The sequence below is a fragment of the Balaenoptera musculus genome, chromosome 4, assembly GCF_009873245.2.
Source record: "Balaenoptera musculus isolate JJ_BM4_2016_0621 chromosome 4, mBalMus1.pri.v3, whole genome shotgun sequence".
Classification (NCBI taxonomy): domain Eukaryota; kingdom Metazoa; phylum Chordata; class Mammalia; order Artiodactyla; family Balaenopteridae; genus Balaenoptera; species Balaenoptera musculus.
In genome coordinates, this window is record NC_045788.1 from 56,775,159 (window position 1) to 56,797,413 (window position 22,255).

Below are 22,255 nucleotides of genomic sequence, written 5' to 3' on the forward strand. Positions count from 1 at the left end.
GTGTGTGTACCAGTCAAGTGTAATATGTATAATAACTTTTATTCCATCTCTTAGGAAACTCCATGTTTAGAGTTGGAGTTTGACTGGTTCAGCAGTGTGGTAAAGTTTCCAGATATGTCAGTGATTGAAGAGCATGCCAATTGGTCTGTATCCCGAGAAGCAGGATTTAGTTATTCCCATGCAGGACTGGTAAGGCAAATCAATGAGTCTTCCTTAAGTATCAGTCATAATCACTGCCTTTGGCTACATACTGTTACTCTTTGTATAGAAAAGGTTTCATGTGTTTTAGTCACACTGGCATAGATAACTTCAGGCTCTAGAACAGTATTGCAATATAATAAAATTCTGTATGCTAATATTTTTACTGCAGCTCTGCCTCTTCTTAGTTTAGCCTGCCTCATTTAACAAATATTTATTGAATACTGACTATATGTATATATTTATTATACAATAGGTACCAGGTAATAAAGTTGTGACCTAAAGAGACCTCCACTGATTTACAGTCTAATGGTGAAAATAGGCCTGAAACTGGTAAAAGCAGAAATATAAGATCATAAATCATGGTGAGTGCCATGAAGGAAACAATAGTGTGTCAAGAATGACTAACATAGGGTTTTGGGGAGAAAGGCTAATGTATTTTGGGTTCAGGAAAGACCTCTCTGGGATAATAACCTTGAACTTGAAACCAAGATATAAGTATGTTGTTAGTTGAGCAAGGAAGCAGAGGAAATAGCATACCAGTATAGTCCAGACATGCTAGAAAAGAATATATATAAAATGGAGTTTAAATATTGATCTATTTGTCTGATCTTGGCTGTAACTTTTGAACCACAGTATAACTACGTTCAAGGATCATAAACTCTCCTCGGTGCTTTGTGTCCACCTAGAGGGGTGGGATAGGGAGGGTGGGAGGGAGACACAAGAGGGAGGAGATATGGGGATATATGTTTATGTATAGCTGATTCACTTTGTTATACAGCAGAAACTAACACACCATTGTAAAGCAATGCTACTCCAATAAAGATGTTAAAAAAATAAATAAGATCATAAACTCTCCCTTATTTCTCAAGGGCAAAAGTGTCAGTACTGAGAGAAGAGGGTAATTTTGTTCTTTGCTGTCTCTTTCCCCAGTTTTCTAATTTATCACCATTTTCTTTGGCCTAATTGAAGGTTATAGATAGACCATTCAATGAATGTGGTTCCTGAGATAAGACTACCCCCAGTAACAGTAATATTAGCACCCTGGGGTAGCCTGGAATCCTATGCTTAGGAACTTTATTAGTTTAACTTTATTAGTTGTATTCTCAGTAAGGAGTTTACCAATCCCTTTTGTAAACAGAATAATAATAATAGTAATAATAATCTTCCTACCTGTTTACTTGCAGAACTATGTAGAAGATATTTTGTTAAGTAGAAATTAATTTAAAATCATTACTGAATTCTGTCATTTACTGAAGGTACAATTAGCTTTTTTGACATTAAAAAGGGATTCTCTTTCTTGAAAAACCCTACTCTGTAAGTTTAGTTCTTTGAATATACCTAACATTTATTAAGTGCTTACCATATACCAAATGCCATACCAATTACTTTTCATGTATTACCTCATTTAATCTTAAAAGCAGTCTCTGAGGGTAGGTGCTATTATAATTTGTATTTTACCAGTAAGGAAAAGGCTTAAGGAGTTGAAATAAGTTATCCAGTGTCACTGTTTAATTAGTATGAAGTCTTTTACTCTTAACCATTCTAACTAGACAGGAATTCCTTACTTTTGAAATTGGGGGTAAAATACTGATGAGCATTTCCATAAAATGTCCATAACCCTATCCAATTAGTTACACCTTTAAACTAACTGAATTACAAGAGTCAAGTCACATACTTGGAAACTCATTTATTTCCTATTTTATTCATAAATTCAGCCATTGAACTCAGTTTGCCATCAAACATCCAACATCATTGGCTTGTTGGAGCAAATTTTAGCTTTTGAGTTTCCTTTTTGAGCAGTTCTAACTCTGTAAGGATTGATATTTTATGACTTTTTCTTCCTTAGAAGAATTTTTTTTATTTCAAAAAGAAAAAAGAAAAACTTTTTTTTTTTTTTTAATAACAAGTGTTGGTGAGGATGTGGAGAAATTGGAACCCTTATCCATTTTTTTTTTTTTAATTTTATTTATATTTAGGCTGCGTTGGGTCTTTGTTGCTGCGTGCTGGCTTTCTCTAGTTGCGGTGAGCGGGGGCTACTCTTCGTTGTGGTGCGTGGGCTTCTCATTGCGGTGGCTTCTCTTGTGGAGCACGGGCTCTAGGCACGTGGGCTTCAGTAGATGTGGTGCGCGGGCTCAGTAGTTTGGGCACACGGGCTTAGTTGCTCCGCAGCATGTGGGATCTTCCCGGACCAGGGCTCGAACCCGTGTCCCCTGCATTGGCAGGCAGATTCATAGCCACTGCACCGCCAGGGAAGTCCCTGTTTATTTTTATAATAGAATAAAACTGACTCTATCTTTCAATTACCTTTGGATCTATTGAAAACTTTTATAACTCTTAGAAATAATAATAGGATCTTAGTTTTCCTGTATCTTAAAACATTTTACTATTTCATCATTATTCATGAATTAATTCCAACTATGCTAAAAAAAAAAAGACTAAAATAATATAAAAATATAACAGGATAAAATAGCCTAGAAGGATGATACAGTAGTGAGATAAATCATCACTATTACATCATCCTTCAGTCTTCTCATTGCATAGCCCAGTGTTTTGCATCATATTTCCAGATGTATAAAGGAAGTCTGCAAACACCATCTTTGTAGTGTTTTGTTGTTGTTATTTTTTAGGCTTTAATTGAACACTGTTAATAATTCAGAATTTTTCCCTTTCCACTGATAATGCCAAAGAGAAGAAAATTGACAGAGGAAAATATTTCACAATTATTAGCAAATCAGAGTATGAATACAAAGAGACAGATAATAGCACTTTAAAGCAAAGTTTCTCAGCCTCAACATTGCTGACATTTTGGGCCAAAAACTCCTTTGTTGTAGGGGCTGTTGTGTGCATTACAGGATGTTTAGCAGTGTCCCTGGCCTCCACCCTCTAGGTGCCAGCACCACCACTGCCACAAGCTGTGACGATCAAAAATGTGTCCAAACAGTATCAAAGGTTCCTCTTAGAAGGGGCAGAATCACCCCAGTTGAGAACCACTATTCCAGGCTTGAATGATGATGTTAAAATTGATCATGTAAGTGAAATATCAGATGACAATATCCTAGATGAATTTTTCTCAAACTCAGGAAACGATGAGTGAACAGTGTATCTCCAAGGACAAAAAATGACTAACATCAGTTAGTCATTCTGCAGGAATGACTTTATCACACAGTATTTCTTAACAAGAACCCAGCCCACACCTCATCTTTTGCAGTATTCTTTCCATCTTTTATGATGTTGTGCATCAGAATTTACTTAGTAAGTAGATAAATGCTGCAGGCAGTTATGTATAAAAATGACTGGAAGGAAAAAGGTGATGTAGAAATTTTTTAAATCCTTGGATTGATTATTCTGATTGATATCTGTAAGTATAAAAAATAGAAATGTTTTGCAGTTCTGAAGCAAAGAAGATGGCTGTCCTTTCTTCAACAAAATTATGAGTCATCAAAGTTTTCAAAAGTATTTTGACAATGCAAGTGTGAGAAGAAAAACCAGAAGTAATGATAAACTAGAACTTACTAGATATGTATTTGAAATCTGGAATCAGTATTCACAAGATGGATATATTCAGGCTCACACATGACAGCTGATGAGCAAGTTTGTTGCATTCAACATATGTTGCCCATTTTGGATTATAAATTTGGTTTTACTGTGTTTGTATTCTTATTAAGATGTCTAATAAAATTGTTTTTCACCATCACTTTATTCTTTAAATTATTTTGTATTAAAAATATAAACAAAAATCAGTAAGTAAAAGAACTCAGAGTCCATTGGAACCCAGATGATAAGTTTTAATGACTACTTTTTCTGATGAGTTGAGGGTTAAGTATTCTCTTACCTGGACTATTGCAGTAGCCTCCTAACTGGTCTCCTGCTTTCCACAAAGCAACCAGAATAATACTTATAAAAGATAAATCAAGTAATAGTATTCATCCTTTAAACAGCTTTCGCTAAAAGTAAAATCCAGACCTTTTACCCTGACCTGCAAATTTTACATGCTCTGAACATGACCTCCTGTCACTCCTCTCCCTCATCTACTGGACTTCAGATGCCCTGGTCTTCTTCCTGTTCCTCCTTCACACCAAACTCATTCTTTCCTTGGGGCACTTTCACTGCTTCCTTCATCTGCAGTAGTCTTTCCCTGGTCTTAATGTGGATGGTTCTTTCTTGTCATTTGGATCACAAATTAATATTACCTTCTCAAAGGCCATTCCTGAACACCCAGTCTAAAGTAGCCACTCAGTCCTTCTCTGTCACAGCACCCAGAGTATCTTATCTATATCTACTCCAGTATTTTTATTTGTTCATTTAATTTCCCACTGTAATAGAGGCTCTGTTAATACAGGGTGTTTTACTATTTTCTGAGCCCAACAATAAGAACAGGACAAGGTACACAGTACATGTATTAATAAAGATTTGTTGAGTGAATATATGCCCGTAATATTTCTTTATGCTGTTGGATAAATTAACAATATTTAAATGTATAAAAACCAAGTAGCATGGATGTCTGCTTTCATTTTTAGCCAATAGGAATATGTGTAACTCATCCTAAGGGGAGTGTGTTTTGCATGATACATTAATATGCGTTCATAATTATTCACTATGTGGTTAATATATTTGTATTTAAAGGGAATAAATATATTACTTGGAATCTTGGAATTACACCAAAAGTTATGATATTTTCTTTTTAGTTTCCAAACATTCAATGTGCAGTGTTTTAATGTGGATGGGTTTTTTTTCTCCTTTTTTCCCTTATTTTTACTTTTAAAATTAGAAAGCCTTGCAAGTGATTATAAGGATATTTTCAGGGAAGGATTATGAAAGAATTTATATTTTTATTTTATTATTTTACTTTTTAATTTTCTCTCTTATTCCAGAAACATTAGCAGATTAGTTAATAGGATACTAGGAAGGGTCCTCATCAGGAAGAGAAGTAAATTGTTCACTACCACCCCCTAGTATCCAAATCTAGCCTTATCCCTGACTAATTTTGGCACTTAACTGTTCTTTGGTTGGTGGTAATGTTAACCAAGTAAATTATTGGATTTGTTCCACAAATAACTGTCTTAAGTGTGTTCTCCCCATCCCTGAAAATAAAGTCTTGCAATGAGAATAAACTGTTTTTTAACAGTTAATAAGCAATGTAAAGTTTATTGAAAATTAATTTTCTTTTTTTGCAGATCAGTCATGAATCGGGGGGGGTATGGCAAAGAAAATTATATAAGATATTACTTTATTTTACAGAGTAACAGACTAGCTAGAGATAATGAATTAAGAGAAAATGATAAAGAACAGCTCCGAGCAATTTGTACACGAGATCCTCTATCTGAAATCACTGAGCAAGAGAAAGATTTTCTGTGGAGCCACAGGTAAGTGTTAAGATAGAGAGTCTCTGTTCCTTCCATTTCAGAAGAAAGAACTGACTTTGGCTGATCTTGCCATGCTTCTGCCATTACCTATTAGAGTAAATAAAGCGTAATTTACATGATTTTAAATTACAAACATTATCCTTTTTTGAACTGTGGTTATAGATCAGTATTTCTAGAAAATCATGCTGCATTGGTAATAACCTTGCAGATTGAAGGCTTTTTTAAAATTCTGAATCCTTGACATGACATTTTTTAGGATTTGGTTTTTTGGTTTGTTTTCAAATAAAATTTAAGATCCAAAAACAAAAAACAAAACCTTAGTTTTAGATCAGTTTAGCTGTGATTTAATTGGTCTAGATATTTTCATTTTTAGGAGTTCCTTCCATTTTTCATTTTTTCTTACACTTCCTTAAAGTAATACTGTAATGCCTTATTTTCACTTCTGAAGAAATTATCCTGCAACTTAGTAAGTGTACCCTGGTTTATTTAAATAAGGCAGTTGCAGTGCATTTCTGCAGCAAGTTCATTTAAACATAAATTTTGTCCAGTGACCACAGTAGAAGTGGTAAACTCTTCTCATCGTTCACTGCGACTAAGTAGATGAAGAATAGGAGCTATATAAAGAGTGCTATAACATAAATTCATAATTTTTCCTAAGTACCTGTCCTCCATTTGGCTTTTCCTTTAGTCTTCCATGCCATTATAACTGTATCTATGTACATATATGTGCAGCTAATAGTGTTAAACACAGGTTATTTGATTTTAAAGAAGGCTAGTAATGGTAAGAAGTTTAAAAGTGTTTGGAACTTCTAAAGATTGCATAGTCACAAATTTAGACATCTAGGCCTTTTGAATAATATGTAAGAATGTTTTTTTTGTTTGTTTTGTCTTTTCCCACAGACACTATTGTGTAACTATCCCTGAAATTCTACCCAAATTGCTTCTGTCTGTTAAATGGAATTCTAGAGCTGAAGTAGCTCAGGTAAATGCATGTTTGAGATTATGAATAAACTGTTGCACAAATTTGGTATGTCATTCACATTGTTTTTTCTCAGAAAGTCTGCATAAGTATAAGAAATGAAATAGACTATGTTTTAAATTAATTAATAATGATAATACAGATGGTCCTCGACTTACCATGGTTCAGCTTAAGATATTATTACTTTACAATGGTGAGAAGGTGAGATGCATTAGGTAGAAACTATACTTCACATTTCGAATTTTGATCTTTTCTCAGACCAGCAATATGTGGTAAAATAGTCTCTCCTGATACTGGGCAGCAGTAGCGAGCCACAGCTCCCAGTCAGCCGGATGATCGTGAGGGTAAACAAACAGTATCCTTACAGCTATTCTGTACCCATACAGCCATTCTCCTTTTCACTTTCAGTACAGTGTTCAACAAATTGCATGAGATATTCAACACTTTATTATAAAATAGGCTTTGTGTTAAATGATTTTGCGCAGCTGTGGGCTAAAGTAAGTGTTCTGAGTATGTTTAAGGTAGTCTAGGCTAAGCTATGATGTTCAGTAGATTATGTGTATTAAGTGCATTTTTGACTTGAGATATTTTCAACTTATGATAGGCTTATCAAGACATAAGCCCATTGTAAGTCGAGGAAGATCTGTATAGTAGAGAAAAATACTGTTTACATAACTTCCACTGATTAATTAGAACTAAAAATTTTAAGCACTGAATTCATAAAAGGGGGCTTTTATCTAATTTTAAAATAGCAATTAAGATAATGTCTTTAAGAGGGTTCATTCACAACTATCTTTGGTTTTTAAATATGATCTGTTATCTCCACTCATACACAGATGTACTGCTTGTAAAAGATTGGCCTCAATCAAACTGAACAGGCTATGGAGCTTCTGGACTGCAATACCCAGATCCTATGGTTCGAGGGTTTTGCTGTTCGCATGCTTAGAAAAATATTTAACAGAGGACAAACTTTCTCAGTACCTAATTCAGCTAGTACAGGTAAAATAGAAAAAATAATGTTTTATTCTAAATCCATGCCACCTTCCAACACCTACTGTATAGCTGGTTTTATGCATTTTTAAAAGTCAGTTTTATTACCAGTAGTATCTATTTTCTTCCTAAAAAATTTTTCTTTAAATCCAACCATGCAGAAACTGACCTTGATTGACTGTAGAGTTGTTTTTATTTTGTTTGTTTGTTTGTTTTTAATCAATAGGTCCTAAAATATGACAGTATTTGGATAACCTACTTGTGAGGTTTTTACTCAAAAAAGCATTGACTAATCAAAGGATTGGGCACTTTTTCTTTTGGCATTTAAAGTAAGTCAAATTATTTTCCCATTTAATTCTTTATATATATATTACTTGTATTCTCAGTTGATGTATAAATATGTATTACTTATATACTGTTGTTTTTGTTTGTCTAGAAGAGTTTTTCCATACTGAACGTATATTGTTTACCAGTGATGAACTTCCCTCAGCTTTTTCTTCTCTTAACATTAAGTAAGCAGTAAAATTAAAAACTAAATTTATACAGGAATGAGAGCTGAAATATTTTAAAGATTTTGATTCTACTTTAAGCAAAGTAAAATTTGCTAGGTCCAGATTAATGTTGCAATTGATTTCACCGTATGTGTGGATTAAGATATCCCCCCACCCCCAAAAAATCTTGCCTTGGAATTCAGAACAATAATTACAAAACCCCAAGTTTCTTACTAGAAAATAAGCTAATTAAGAATAAAAAATATTTTGCAGAATATGCTATATCTAATACACAAAGTTAGAGGTCATAAACCATGCACTTTTTTATAAATTTAGAAACAGATTTGTAATTAACATGATTTTTTAAATGTTAAAATAAATTTAAAATAGAATCTAGAAGCTAGGTTTGAAATAACTTAAATTCAGGGACTTCCCTGGTGGCACAGTGGTTAAGAATCCACCTGCCAATGCAGGGAACACGAGTTCGATCCCTGGTCTGAGAAGATCCCTCATGCCATGGAGCAACTAAGCCCGTGTGCCACGACTATTGAGCCTGCGCTCTAGAGCCCGAGAGCCACAACTACTGAGCCCTCGTGCCACAGCTACTGAAACCCACGCATCTAGAGCCCATGCTCTGCAACAAGAGAAGCCACCGCAATGAGAAGCTTGCCTACTGCAATGAAGAGTAGCCCCCACTCTCCACAGCTAGAGAAAGCCCGTGCACAGCAACAAAGAGCCAATGTAGCAAAAAATAAATTTAAGAATAACTTAAATTCAGACACAGTACAGAAAAGGGACATGTATGCCAGAAGAGTCAAATAGTGTTCACTGAGCTCTTCACTCCCTCTCTATTCATTGTATTATTTTTGTGCCTAATTTCCTTTTTTCATGTTTATGTATTTTGTGCTAAGATTAGTAAATGAAAAGTAGTTGAAATAAACCTAAAATCTAGTTTTTTTAAAATTTATATTTCCAGGAACTACCTGAAACTCTTAATTGTTTTGCTTCTAAATGATAGGTTTTAAATGATTTAAAGCCTATCATTCGTTAGTATGATTGTATTAGTTAGTATTAGTTACATGATTATAACATTTTTTGAATTTAGAAAATGGGTTTCTTAAAAAAGGTTATGTGTATACTACTCATTTGAATCTCCCTCTCTCTCTCTCTCTCTCTCTCTCTCTCTCTCTCTCTCTCTCTCTCTCTCTCTCTCTCTCTCTCCCTCCCTCCCTCCCTCCCACTGACCTTTTAGATCTGAGATGCACAATAAAACAGTTAGTCAGAGGTTTGGCCTGCTTTTGGAGTCCTATTGCCGTGCATGTGGGATGTATTTGAAGCACCTGAATAGGCAGGTTGAGGCTATGGAAAAGCTCATTAACTTAACTGACATTCTCAAACAAGAGAAGAAGGATGAAACACAAAAGGTATGTGACTCTTCAGTTTGTTTTTCAGACTCCTTCATTGCAGTGGGGCAGGGTTATTTGAGAGCCCAGTATATATGCAGATCATGGGCCTTAGAATTAGGCAGATTAAGATTTGGATCCAAGCAATGTAATGTTAGACACATTATTTAGTCTCTTGAGATTCACTTTCCTCATCTGTAAAATGGGAATAATAACTTTCCTCATAGGGTTGATGTGAGAATTAAATCATACAAGATATGCAAAGCACCTCTCATAGTCCCTAGAACATAGGAGGTGCCCAGCAAATGTTAGTTCCCTCCTCTTTCCCTTCCTTTCTCTTTTATATAGCCCTAAGTCTTTTTAAAAAAAATTTTTTTTATTGAAGTATAGTTGATTTACAGTATTGTGCTAATCTCTGCTGTATAGCAAAGTGACTCAGTTATATACATATATACATTCTTTTTTTATATTCTTTTCCATTATGGTTTATCACAGGATATTGAATATAGTTTCCGTGCTATACATTAGGACCTTGTCTAGCTCTAAGTCTTTTTTTTGGCTGTGTTGGGTCTTCGTTGCTGCGTACGGGCTTTCTCTAGTTGCGGCGAGCCGGGGCTACTCTTCGTTGTGGTGTGTGGGCTTCTCATTGCAGCGGCTTCTCTTGTTGCGGAGCATGGGCTTTAGGCACGCAGGCTCAGTAGTTGTGGCTCGCGAGCTCTAGAGTGCAGGCTCAGTAGTTGTGGCGCATGGGCTTAGTTGCACCACGGCATGTGGGATCTTTCCGGACCAGGGCTCGAATCCGTGTCCCTTGCATTGGCAGGCAGATTCTTAACCACTGCACCACCAGGGAAGTCCCGGCCCTAAGTCTTAAAAATGATTTTTCCTTACTCTGTGTCTTTTCTTTTCTTTTAGTAATGACCCTGAAAATGAGTGGAAAGAAATTAGTTTCTGTATTTCTAAGTTTAAAATGGACTCTTAGTCACACAGTAAATATATCACACACTTGAGTCACCTGCAGTCTTGCTTAGTGTACCTGAGGAACATGAAATGTAAAGGTTTTCATGACCTTTTCCTACTCCTTATCCTTTATTCAGTCCAACACACCCTACAGTAAAAAGTGAGATCATTCCTCACCTCTAGTGAAATGAAAAGAGAAAATCCCAGTTTATTAGTGAGTCCCCAAAGGACAGACAATGTAAATTAGTAGTACTGAATAAATTTTTTCAACATTTTCATTAATATTGCTTGAAGAAAAAAACAACTTTAAAAGAAAGTTACTGTATTAATCTAAATGTCATACAGTATGTGATTGAGTTGATTTTATTGAAATTGTGGTATGTAAGTTCAAATACAGGTTATTAGAAAATAATGGTATTGTTTCTGCTGCTGGAATTGTGAGCAAGAGGAAATTAGACTGCTTTGAAATAATAAAATTTATTCTATTGTAACTAAGGTAAGAAAAAATAAATTAGATATTAGTTAAATTTGTAAATATAAGCATTTCTTCTAAAGTGAAGTTTTCATATCACAGATTGGCTGTGATACAGTGGATTAAAAAAGTGATTAAAAAAGGATGTTTCTTTCCACTTATGTACTAGAACCTTGAGTATAGTATGAGGCTTTCCCCAACCATTTCTTTTAGACTCACTAGACCTTTTTTACTGAACAGAGAATATGGTGTTTTCTGAAAAGCTTAAAAGTAAGGTTATTAAGCTAACGTGATGTCTCCAAAGTTTTTCCTCTAGAACAAAGGTCAGCAAACTTTTTCTTAAAAAGCTAGATAGTAAATATTTTAGACTTGGTAGGCCATGCAGTTTGTTGTAACTACTCAGCTCTGCTATTCTAGTGTGAAAGCACCAATATCTAAGTGAATGGGCATGACTATATTCCAAGGCAATTTGACTTACAAAAACTGGCAACTGACTTACAAGCCATAGTTGACCAAGCCCTGCTCTAGAGCCAGAACACTGCCTCTGTCAGCATGCAGAGCTTTTCTCACAGGAAGGTACACAGTACTGTCACTCTCACCTCTCTGTCTGAGTTGTGCAGCTCTGTGTTATAGAAACCCTTCTAATCAGAATGCAGCCAATCCAGGATATGGATTCAAAGACTACACAGTAATGAGGTTCCAGTGTATAAAAGAGATTAGCAATTAGTTTTACCTTTATCAAATCAACTTCTAACCATGATTATGCTCATTTATCAGGTACAGATGAAATTTTTAGTTGAGCAAATGCGGCGACCAGATTTCATGGATGCTCTACAGGGCTTTCTATCGCCTCTAAACCCTGCTCATCAGCTGGGAAATCTCAGGTAAGGTACTTTATTGGAAGTTTTATTGATACATTTAAACAAGTACTTTCTCTGGAGAAAATCTTGAAAAAGTCAGAATGTCATTGTGTTCAATAATATATGCTTCTACTCTCCCCTTTTCCTACCCTGCAAAATAAGAGTAGTAAAATTTTCTTAAGTTCAGAGCTGCATTTATTCAGAATGAGTTTTTACTACTTTAATAATAGAATTTAAAACTTTTTATGGCCAGAATTTCTGGTATCATTGGATAAGAAATGGAATGCAATATCTGTAAAACAAATGAGATGTCCCTATATTTGTGGAAAATTCATATTCCATTTATAAGAAATTTTTAAGCTTAATATGTATTTTTTCTTTATACTACCTCAGAAATTAATTCATAAATAAAACTGAGGAGAAAGTTTAAAATTGTTATAACACTTCAAAAAGTTGTACAGTATATGTATTTTAAAATAAATTGAGGCTACAAAGAATAACAGCCAAGGTGCCTAGTAAATTTTTCAACTATTTTAAAGGCTTGAAGAGTGTCGAATTATGTCCTCTGCAAAAAGGCCACTGTGGTTGAATTGGGAGAACCCAGACATCATGTCAGAATTACTCTTTCAGAACAATGAGATCATCTTTAAAAATGGGGATGGTAAGGAAGAATATTAATGGACTTATGATGCATGAATTTAGTTATATTTTTATACACAGGATATTTATGAACCATGAAGATTATTGAAAGCCATTTAAGGAATATGCATGTGGTAAAATATATAATATTAAGCAAATGTCTTAACCTTTAGAATATGTATTTATAATTATTGAAAAGGAAAGAAGTACTAGGTTTAGAGTCAGAAGGCCTGAAAATCATTTTGTTCAGCTGTGTATCCATTCACTCCATAAATATTTGACATGCTAGGCCCTGAAGTTGTAAGAGTACACAAAACAGAATCCCTGCCCTCTTAGAGTTTACAGTCTAGCAGGGAAAAGAGACATTAAACAAATAACTACAAAAACAAAATTACAACCCTGGTACAAAGGAAAAGTGTAGTCTGCTAAGGAATCATAAAAGAAGGTCCTAATTTATTTGGAGAACAGGCTGTGGGGGAATACATTTTTATATACTAAACAAATGTATCATTGATGGGTTTTCATTAGGAAATGACCTTTCAGCACTGAATTCTGTTAATCCAAATATTTTAATATAAACATGTTCAAGTTTAAGGATTCAGAAAAATAAGTAATTTAAATATTTTAATTTAATTTTTTTGTGAAATACATGCCACCTTATCCTACATTGTTATACAGATGTGTTTATGCAGATACTTTAGAAATGGGTTAAAGACTAAGATTATTGCTGCCTTACAGATTATTTTGAAGAGCAAACATAGTTCTGTATATTTTCTGTTTGAAAACATTATGATGATGTGATACTCAAATTTGTGCTTGTGGCATTAAGTGTTGGTATACATATTCTTTGAATTTCAGATTTACGGCAAGATATGCTAACACTTCAGATTATTCGCATTATGGAAAATATCTGGCAAAATCAAGGTCTTGATCTTCGGTAGGTAACCAATAAGACAACATGTATGCTGAAAGTTATCCTGAAAAAGTAAACCATTAGTAAATATTAATTGTAAAATATATTAATTATAAACAATATAGAGGCATATATCTATAAATAAATGTATGGAGTAATAATTAACATTAGTTGATTACACTGTGGTACTTTCTATTTGTCCTCTTCTTCCTTGGCTTAGAATAGCTAATGAGATTCAGCTAGGTAAGAAGAGCTATCTCCAATAAGCTGGTGAAGACTCTGCAACTGGTCACTAACAATCTTCCCTTGGTATCTGCAGGGGATTGGTTCCAGGACCCCCGCCAATACCAGAGTCCATGGATGCTCAAGTCCCTTATATAAAATGGCATAGTATTTGCATATAAGCTATGCACATCCTCCTGTATACTTTGTCATCTGTAGGTTACTTATAATACCTAGTGCAATGTAAAGCCTATGTAAATAGTTACCAGTGCACAGCAAATTCAAATTTTGCTTTTTGGAACTTTCTCGATTTTTTTCCCCAAATATTTTCCATCTGCAGTTGGTTGAATCCGAGTATCCAGAACCCTCAGTTATAGAGGGCCAACTGTATTTAGGAACAGGACATAGGAGACACGAGACACAAAAGGCCCCATTTTTCATTTACAAGTTAAGAGTTTAAAAGAAGGTTTCTTTCATTATATAAGTTTTCTAATTCTAAAACTTTATAAATTCTCTAATCTTGAGTCAGTTTTTCAGCAAAATTTATGAAAGCAACTAATCTTAAAATTTTTGCCATTTTGTTGGTTTCTGCCCAACCTTCCCAGTTATCAGCATCATCTCCAAGTTTTCTATCCTGCCACATCTTCTCCTAGTCATTTTTCTGTCTAATATTTTATCCTTCTCTTACTTGTCCCTTTGCAAATTCAGAGTTATTTAGGCAAAGCCCACCCTCTTCAAAAGTACTTTTGTCTGTAACTCTGGTAATTACAATATTTAATTGTAAATTAGTGGCTATGCAAAAAAGCATCTAAAGTTAAACGAGCTAGATCGTTGGAAAGTAAGTTGGATCTTTGGAAAGTTGTTACATTTTTTTAACTTAAGTAAATTTAAATTAAAATTTTATTTAAAGTTTAATTTTTTTGATAATAAGCCTGTAGGACTATGTAACGCTTTAAACTATGAGCATGTTCAACAGTTATAAAATTAAGAGAAAATGCTCGGGAGTACCACCTTAAGAAATTCCTGTATTTACCAGAGCAGATAGAAGAAAAGATTCCACGAGAAAAATGGTCAAAAGGGTAGGAAGACCAGAGTAAGTGATTCACAGAACCCAGAAGAGGGGAGAGATTCACAAACAGTTTACAGTATCAGGTGCTTCAGGAGTTTAAGAGCATGAGGACTATGAAAAAGGCCTTGGATTTGATGATTCATGGTTAGCTTTAAGAAGAGTTGAGTCAGTAGAGTGATAGAAATTAAGCTACAAGGAATTAAGTGAGAAAATAAAAATAAGTTTAGACTGTTACTCTTTTAGGAATTTAGGAAGTAAAGGAAAGGTGGAAAGAATGGACAGTAGCATATGAGAACAAGAGAGCAAGAAAAACCATACTTCAGTACTTATGTGCCAATGGGCGTATTAGGTGCTTTTTTTTCCTTGTCTCTTTAAATCCTCACATCTCTACCCTTGACTACATGTCCTTTTTAATATTACATGTGATGAATGGGAAATACCCATAAAGCACTTCGACTGCACACCAAAGTATGGTTGTATCAAGGAAAAAGCATTGGTGGGTTATTTGAGTTGTGGGCTAAACTAACTGCTTTTATCATGGAACATCATTTTTACTTAAAGAATAACTAACAGACAAGCTATGATTATTCAGACATGGATATTTGGTCGACATTTTCTTGAAAATGAACAATATGAGACTCTTCAGGGAGAACAACTGACAGTATTTGTTGTCAAAAATCAAATTTAAGCTTTCAAGTAAAAATTAGAATTTTGAAAACCTTGTATCTACTGCTATGAGCTTCCCCCAAATTAAAGACTTTTCTGATGAGATCAGTGATAATGTTAACAATTGTGATTTTTTTTTTTAGTTGGTATAATGAAAAGTATCAACATTTGGAAGATCTCCATAACTCAGTGAACTAATATCTTCCAAATGACCAATATAGGATATTATAAAGTCATATATGGGTAGAAATTCCATTCAGAGGCAAGATAAACAAATGGGTCTTCATGTAACAGTGTATGAAAAGTTTACTGTTATGGTTTCACATTCCATATTGCAACTTAAGAAACTATCTCTTGTCAAGTTTTTGAACAGTGGGAAAGAAAATATGTACAATTATCTGAAAAGGCTATTACTCCCTTTTCCAAATACATATCTGTGCGAGGCCAGATTTTCTTCATATGCTTCAGTCAAAACATTGCATTAGATTGAATACAAAAGCATTCATGAGAAGCCAGCTCCATACTATTAAGCCAGACATTAAAGAAATTTGAAAAATGGGAAACAATGTCACTCTTCTAAGTTTTGTTTGTTTGTTTTTAGGGTTTTGTTTTGTAAAAGATAGTATTTTTATATAAATGAGTATAAATATTACTTTAAATGAATTAATAAATATTTTAATTTTAAAATTTTCTCCATTTTAATTTCTAATGTCAATAGATCTAACCCACATAAATAAAAGCTCTTTGGTATCCTTGATAATTTTTAAGAGTTTAAAGGAGTTCTGAAACCAAAAACTTGAGAACTGCTACCCTAAGGTATTGTTTAGATGTCAGTTAAACATCTTTAAATTCACCCATTATTTTTAAAGTCATAAATGTTTATAAACTTTGAATTGCCACAATAATTTTCTTCATGCTTTTCTCATGTACAGTTAAATGCTTTCACAGTTGAAGGTTATAATAAATGATGGCAGATAATTTGATGATTTTTCTAGGAATGTTTGTCATGTTGTAATAAAAGTAAAACTAGATTAAAGGAGTAAAGGTCATGCATGAAAAATTTGCAAATAGAATATTCCTGTATTAGCCTGTTAAAATACTTGCTATTTTAGGGAGCGCCCTTCGACTTGCTAGATGGAATGATGCTCGATTCATGAATCTCCTAATAAAACCAATTAGATCTTCACATTTAAAAAAAGATAAAATATTTGCTGTTTTAAAATCCCATCATTTAACTGCAGATGTCTTGTTCCTTTTTCAGAATGTTACCTTATGGTTGTCTGTCCATTGGTGACTGTGTGGGACTTATTGAGGTGGTGAGAAATTCTCACACTATTATGCAAATTCAGTGTAAAGGAGGCCTGAAAGGTGCCCTGCAGTTCAACAGCCACACACTACATCAGTGGCTCAAAGACAAGAACAAGGGAGAAATGTGAGTTTATTATTCTTTTCTTTCTATGCTAGTAGAAGTTGGTATCTGATAGACAAGATTTTTAATGGTTGTGTATATTTCTTTGAGTTAGACCAGAAAAGAAAAAAAAAAAAACTGTATTTAATTTGGAAAAAGATATGTTCAACCTTTGAAATATTTGAGATTATTGAGTTTAAATGATCAGAATTGCTTATAATTTGGTGAAATCCTGTACATTCACCTTAAGAATCTAAAATGTATTTTTCTTAATGCTTATTCTTTTTTTTTTAAGTTATGGTTAAATTAATAAAAATTAACATTAAAAATTTTACTCCTAATTCATTGTTAAAATGATTAGAAAAAATTTATTTTAATGACATAAGTATTTTTTCACTATAATAAGAATTATGCTTTGGTCAGAGAATATCTAGAAATTTTCTTAGAAACCTTTGAACACTTCAGAATCCCAAAGTTCCTCAGATCTTCAAACATAATTACTTCCTCCCCCTAATGTCAGTGATTGTTTTCATTGTTTTAATACAGACTTTACTAAAAGACTTTGACCATCTTTTTCCAGTTTGGACTGGATCATTCTGTATCTCCATACTAACTCAGAGTTGTTTATTTCTTCTTTGTAGATACGATGCAGCCATCGATCTATTTACACGTTCATGTGCTGGATATTGTGTTGCTACCTTCATTTTGGGAATTGGAGATCGTCACAATAGTAACATCATGGTTAAAGATGATGGACAAGTAATAGCTTCCTCTTTTAAATGTGTCAACATTCTTTTTTTTTAATTTTTTTTTTTTTTTTTTTACTTATTTATTTGGCTGCACTGGGTCTTAGTTGTGGCATGCGGGATCTTCGTTGTGGCACGTGGGATCTTTTAGTTGCGGCATGCAGGATCTTCAGTTGCGGCATGTGGGATCCTTTAGTTGTGGCATGCAGGATCTTTAGTTGCGGCACGAGGGATCTTTTAGTTGTGGCGTGTGGGATCTAGTTCTTGACCAGGGATCAAACCCGGGTCCCCTGCATTAGGAGTATGGAATCTTAGCCACTGGACCACCAGGGAAGTCCCTCGACATTCTTAAATTTACTAATTCAGGACATTGTATTTCTGCATTTGTCAAACTATAACATAATTTCTTATTTTTGAAAGCTGTTTCATATAGATTTTGGACACTTTTTGGATCACAAGAAGAAAAAATTTGGTTATAAACGAGAGCGTGTGCCATTTGTTTTGACACAAGATTTCTTAATAGTGATTAGTAAAGGAGCCCAAGAATGCACAAAGACAAGAGAATTTGAGAGGTAAGTTCAAGAAATCAAAAGCACAAAATAAAGAATTCTTGCTGCTCTACCAAAGCAATCGATATTTTTCAAGCAATTTAAAAATAAATGTTTTATTAACATCGTAGCATAAACTGGATATTTTAATGTGTTTATTTTTATTTATTTATTGTGTAATGCTGTGAAGGAAATGGAAAGAAAAACCAGTTTAATTTATTGAGTTAGTTAAGGCCTAAAAAGGAAATGATCCTTAAACTTCATAGTACATTAAAAGTTTTTGTTCACTGCCATTTAAAAATTGGATTCCACCTTCTCTTTATTAACAAATCATGTATAGTGCTTCAAACAACACTTTTTAGTCGTACAATCTGAGGAATTCAGTCAACTATTAATACCATGTTTATTCATAATTTTTCTTACCACCATATGGGGTATCATTAGTCTATCTCAAACCTTAAAGTACTTTTAAAAACCTTTTATAAAATTCTCTTTTATCTATAACTCAGTCCTGGCCCTAACCTAATCCCTAGAGGCTTTAGTATGGACCAGTTCATACATTTAATAAATCCTTATTAAATTGCTAATGTGCCAGGCATTCTTTTAGGGGCTGGTGATAGAGCAGTAAACAAAGTCCTTATGGACTCACAGAGTTCACATTCTGGTGTCAGGTAAAGGGAATAGAAAGTGCTGGTAAGAGGAGTAGGGAGAAGAATGCTGTATTTTATAGTTTTGTCCAAGAAGGCCTCTCTAACTTTGTGACATTTGAGCAGAGACCTGAAGGTATTAACACGATTTACTCCACACTAACCAAACTGTTCTTATTACTTGTAGGTTTCAGGAGATGTGTTACAAGGCTTATCTAGCTATTCGGCAGCATGCCAATCTCTTCATAAATCTTTTCTCAATGATGCTTGGCTCTGGAATGCCAGAACTACAATCTTTTGATGATATTGCATACATTCGAAAGACCCTAGCTTTAGATAAAACTGAGCAGGAGGCTTTGGAATATTTCATGAAACAAATGAATGATGCACACCATGGTGGCTGGACGACAAAAATGGATTGGATCTTCCACACAATTAAGCAGCATGCTTTGAACTGAAATGATTAAGAAACTGAGAGCTCAGTATCTGGATTCTATACTGCACTGTTAATAACTGTCAACAGGCAAAGACTGATTGCATAGGAATTGCACAATCCATGAACAGCATTAGAATTTACAACAGGAACAGAAATAAAATACTATATAATTTAAATAATGTAAACGCAAACAGGGTTCGATAGCACTAAACTAGTTCATTTCAAAATTAAGCTTTAGAATAATGCGCAATTTCATGTTATGCCTTAAGTCCAAAAAAGGTAAACTTTAAAGATTGTTTGTATCTTTTTTTAAAAAACAAAACAAAACAAAAAAAAACCCAAAATATATAGAAATGATGGAGAAGGAAAAAGAATGATGTTCTTTTTTTGTCTTGCAAATGTTTTATGTTTTGAAATGTGGACACAACAAAATCTATTATTGCATTAGGTCCAAGTAAACTGGAGTTTGATGTTAAATTACACTGAGATTGGAAAATAATGAAAATTTTTATTTTTCCATTGCTGTTCAACTTATAGTTTGAAGTGGGTTTTTGACTCCTTGTTTGATGAAGAAAAATGCTTGGGGTGTAAGGGACTCTTGAGATTTCATCAGAGACTTTTCCTTTTTAATAAATCAAACCTTTTGATGATTTGGGGTCTTATCTGCAAAGTTTGGGAAGCAGTCACAAATGAGACCTGTTATATAAGGTGGTGTTTTGGGGTTTTTCTTCTGGACAGTATTTACAAGAATCTGATTCTTATTTCCCAGGGAAATTCTGGGCTCCCACAAAGTAAATAATCATCATAGAGAAAGAACGAGCAGGAATAATTCTTGCTCCAGAATTGTACAGTATTCACCTTAGATTGATTTTTTTTCTCCTTTTGCAATGAATTGAATACATTTTTCATGCATGTGTTCCAGAAAATAGAAGTGAGTATTAATGTTATTAAAAAGATTATTTTTTTTATTAAAGGCTATTTATATTATAGAAACTATCATTAATATATATATTCTTTATTTACATGATCTGTCCCATAGTCATGCATTGTTTTGCACCCCAAATTTTTTATCGTTTGTAGCAGCATGGTCAGCTTTTCTCTTGATCTGTGGGTGAGGCTCAGGCACTATCCCATTTATACCAATGACTAGTGTATAACTACTTAAGGAAAACAGATGAAAGTTCATCCTCTTTCCTTTTATTTCTTCTGTTTCACTTGAATCCCCCATCTTCCATCCTCTCTTATAGTTGAGAATGCCTCAACCATATGAAATTGGTTACCAAAATTAACACAATTTAGACTATCTTCCTGATTGCTTAACCCCTCTACCAAGGTATGTTCATGAATAATACTTTATAATAGGGGGAATAGAAACCATGAACTTTTTACCTTTTTAGGCTATTTATTCAATATCTCCATAATAAAATTAGGGCCTTAAACCATTTTAAGATCATGTCCCATTTCCGAGTTGTCAGGGCTCACTCTCCAACTTTATTAAATTGCATTTGAGCACAGGATACATTCTTAAACACTTTGAAAAACATTAACCCAAGATGTAGGGGCTAAGGCTAGTTATCACTCTACAATCTGATATTTTACTCAGTAATTGAAATGAATGATTAATGCCCTAGGACATAGCTTTAGCAAATGTCCAGGTGCCACACCAGAAAAAGTGCAATAATTTACTGACAGTTTTCTAGACTAGGCATATTATTGGAGTACAACTTTATGAAGAGTGCACATTTTATACAGCATCACTTAAAAAATATTCATTTATGAAATCAGTTACCTATAGTAGAAGTCTTGAATAGTGAACGGGACTCTAATACAAATACTCTTAATAATTTGACTATTTTAGAACCCTTAAGGGCATAATTATTGGAGATTTAGGTACCTCACTAAGCATGTACATAATATTGCCAACAAGAAAAATAAATTTGGGAACTTATTTAGGGAAACTTACTTCCCTAAACTGTCTTAGAATAGTTAGAAGAATTTAACTTTGTTTTAAGCAGGAGACCAGATAGATTCTTTTGCAGATATAGATTTCATAACATTAAAATTTCATGATTAACAATTTGTGTCTTTTAGATTTATTCAGTTAATACATACTAACATCCCAGTATTTTCTGTATCAGGGATTAATTACAGGAAACTCAGTGAAATGGTACAAAATCTGAAGCTTTGATGGTGGAAACTGAAGTTTTTAACAGAGAACTGTGTTTTACTGAGTGCCAAAAAAGCTTTGAGCTTCCTTGCACAAAGTTTATACAATTTTTGCATTTTTCACATCAGTCCAGATAGTCCCCCTTGCCCTAGGACCTCTCCACCATTAAAACACAAGCCACATAACTTATTTTATCATTTATGTTTATTTTTAAGTTATTACAACCAAATTAATTCCATTTGAAGAAATGTAGACAAATTCTATAAAGAATATACATTAAATGAACTAGCTAAATGCAAAGTACATTTCAAACAAATCCAAGCAGAGTTTTATGTAAACAACCTTAAAATAAGGGAAAAGGGATAGGTAGTACTCAGAAGGCAAGGAACCAGAAATTGAATTAAATGCTACAGGGGGTGACTAGGATATGTTTCAAGTCAGTGATAATATAGCTACTTCCAGGTACTTCAGTATCAGAGATCAGTTCCAGTTGGTCAGTTCCTGTGGCTGACCATCCTTGTCATTGAATGTGGTATAACTGAGTATTGGCTCAACAATTTCATCTGGTCACTTGAGCAATATTTCCTTCAATGACTATTTTGGAGAAAAGAAGAAAAGCAGGTTTAAAGAAAATAAAACCTAATTTAAACACATTCTAGCAAGGAAATAATCAAACTATTTGAAAATCATGCTTTAACTTTTTATCATTCTCAGCTATATAAAATCATTTATTTTGAAGATTTTTAGAATGCTGTTAATTTAAAGTCTGTTACTCATATTGTGGAATTTGGTTTTTTAAAAAGATGTTTCTAATTGGGTTTTTTAAAGAAGAATGGAATTTGGTCACTATTTTACGATAGAACCTAAGCTTTTTGTTGGTTCTTAGTGTCCTCTGTAAAACTTAGTGTCAAAGTAATCAACTTTGAGGTTTTCCCTTCTAATCTGCTTTATATTACAAGCCCTTTAGGAAATGGGAACCTGGTGAATATACAATGACTTGTAAAATATTTTAATGTGTAACTTTTTCAACTGTGAAACTATGACTATTGGTTTTTTGAAGAAAACAGCTGCTGATAAA

The 22,255-nt window shown here is 33.8% G+C and overlaps 1 protein-coding gene across 1 annotated transcript in view; it reads left to right on the forward strand.

Moving 5' to 3' along the window:
• The window catches only part of PIK3CA (phosphatidylinositol-4,5-bisphosphate 3-kinase catalytic subunit alpha), a 106,846-nt gene extending 84,591 nt beyond the window's left edge, over window positions 1–22,255 (forward strand). The window contains 16 exon segments of the mRNA XM_036850934.1: window positions 55–189; window positions 5,440–5,564; window positions 6,465–6,546; window positions 7,380–7,440; window positions 7,443–7,474; window positions 7,477–7,542; window positions 7,760–7,769; window positions 7,772–7,862; window positions 9,277–9,448; window positions 11,634–11,740; window positions 12,256–12,377; window positions 13,214–13,292; window positions 16,487–16,657; window positions 17,275–17,392; window positions 17,800–17,951; window positions 18,762–22,255. Coding sequence (XP_036706829.1) covers window positions 55–189; window positions 5,440–5,564; window positions 6,465–6,546; window positions 7,380–7,440; window positions 7,443–7,474; window positions 7,477–7,542; window positions 7,760–7,769; window positions 7,772–7,862; window positions 9,277–9,448; window positions 11,634–11,740; window positions 12,256–12,377; window positions 13,214–13,292; window positions 16,487–16,657; window positions 17,275–17,392; window positions 17,800–17,951; window positions 18,762–19,032 — 1,794 coding nt within the window. The 3' untranslated portion in view covers window positions 19,033–22,255.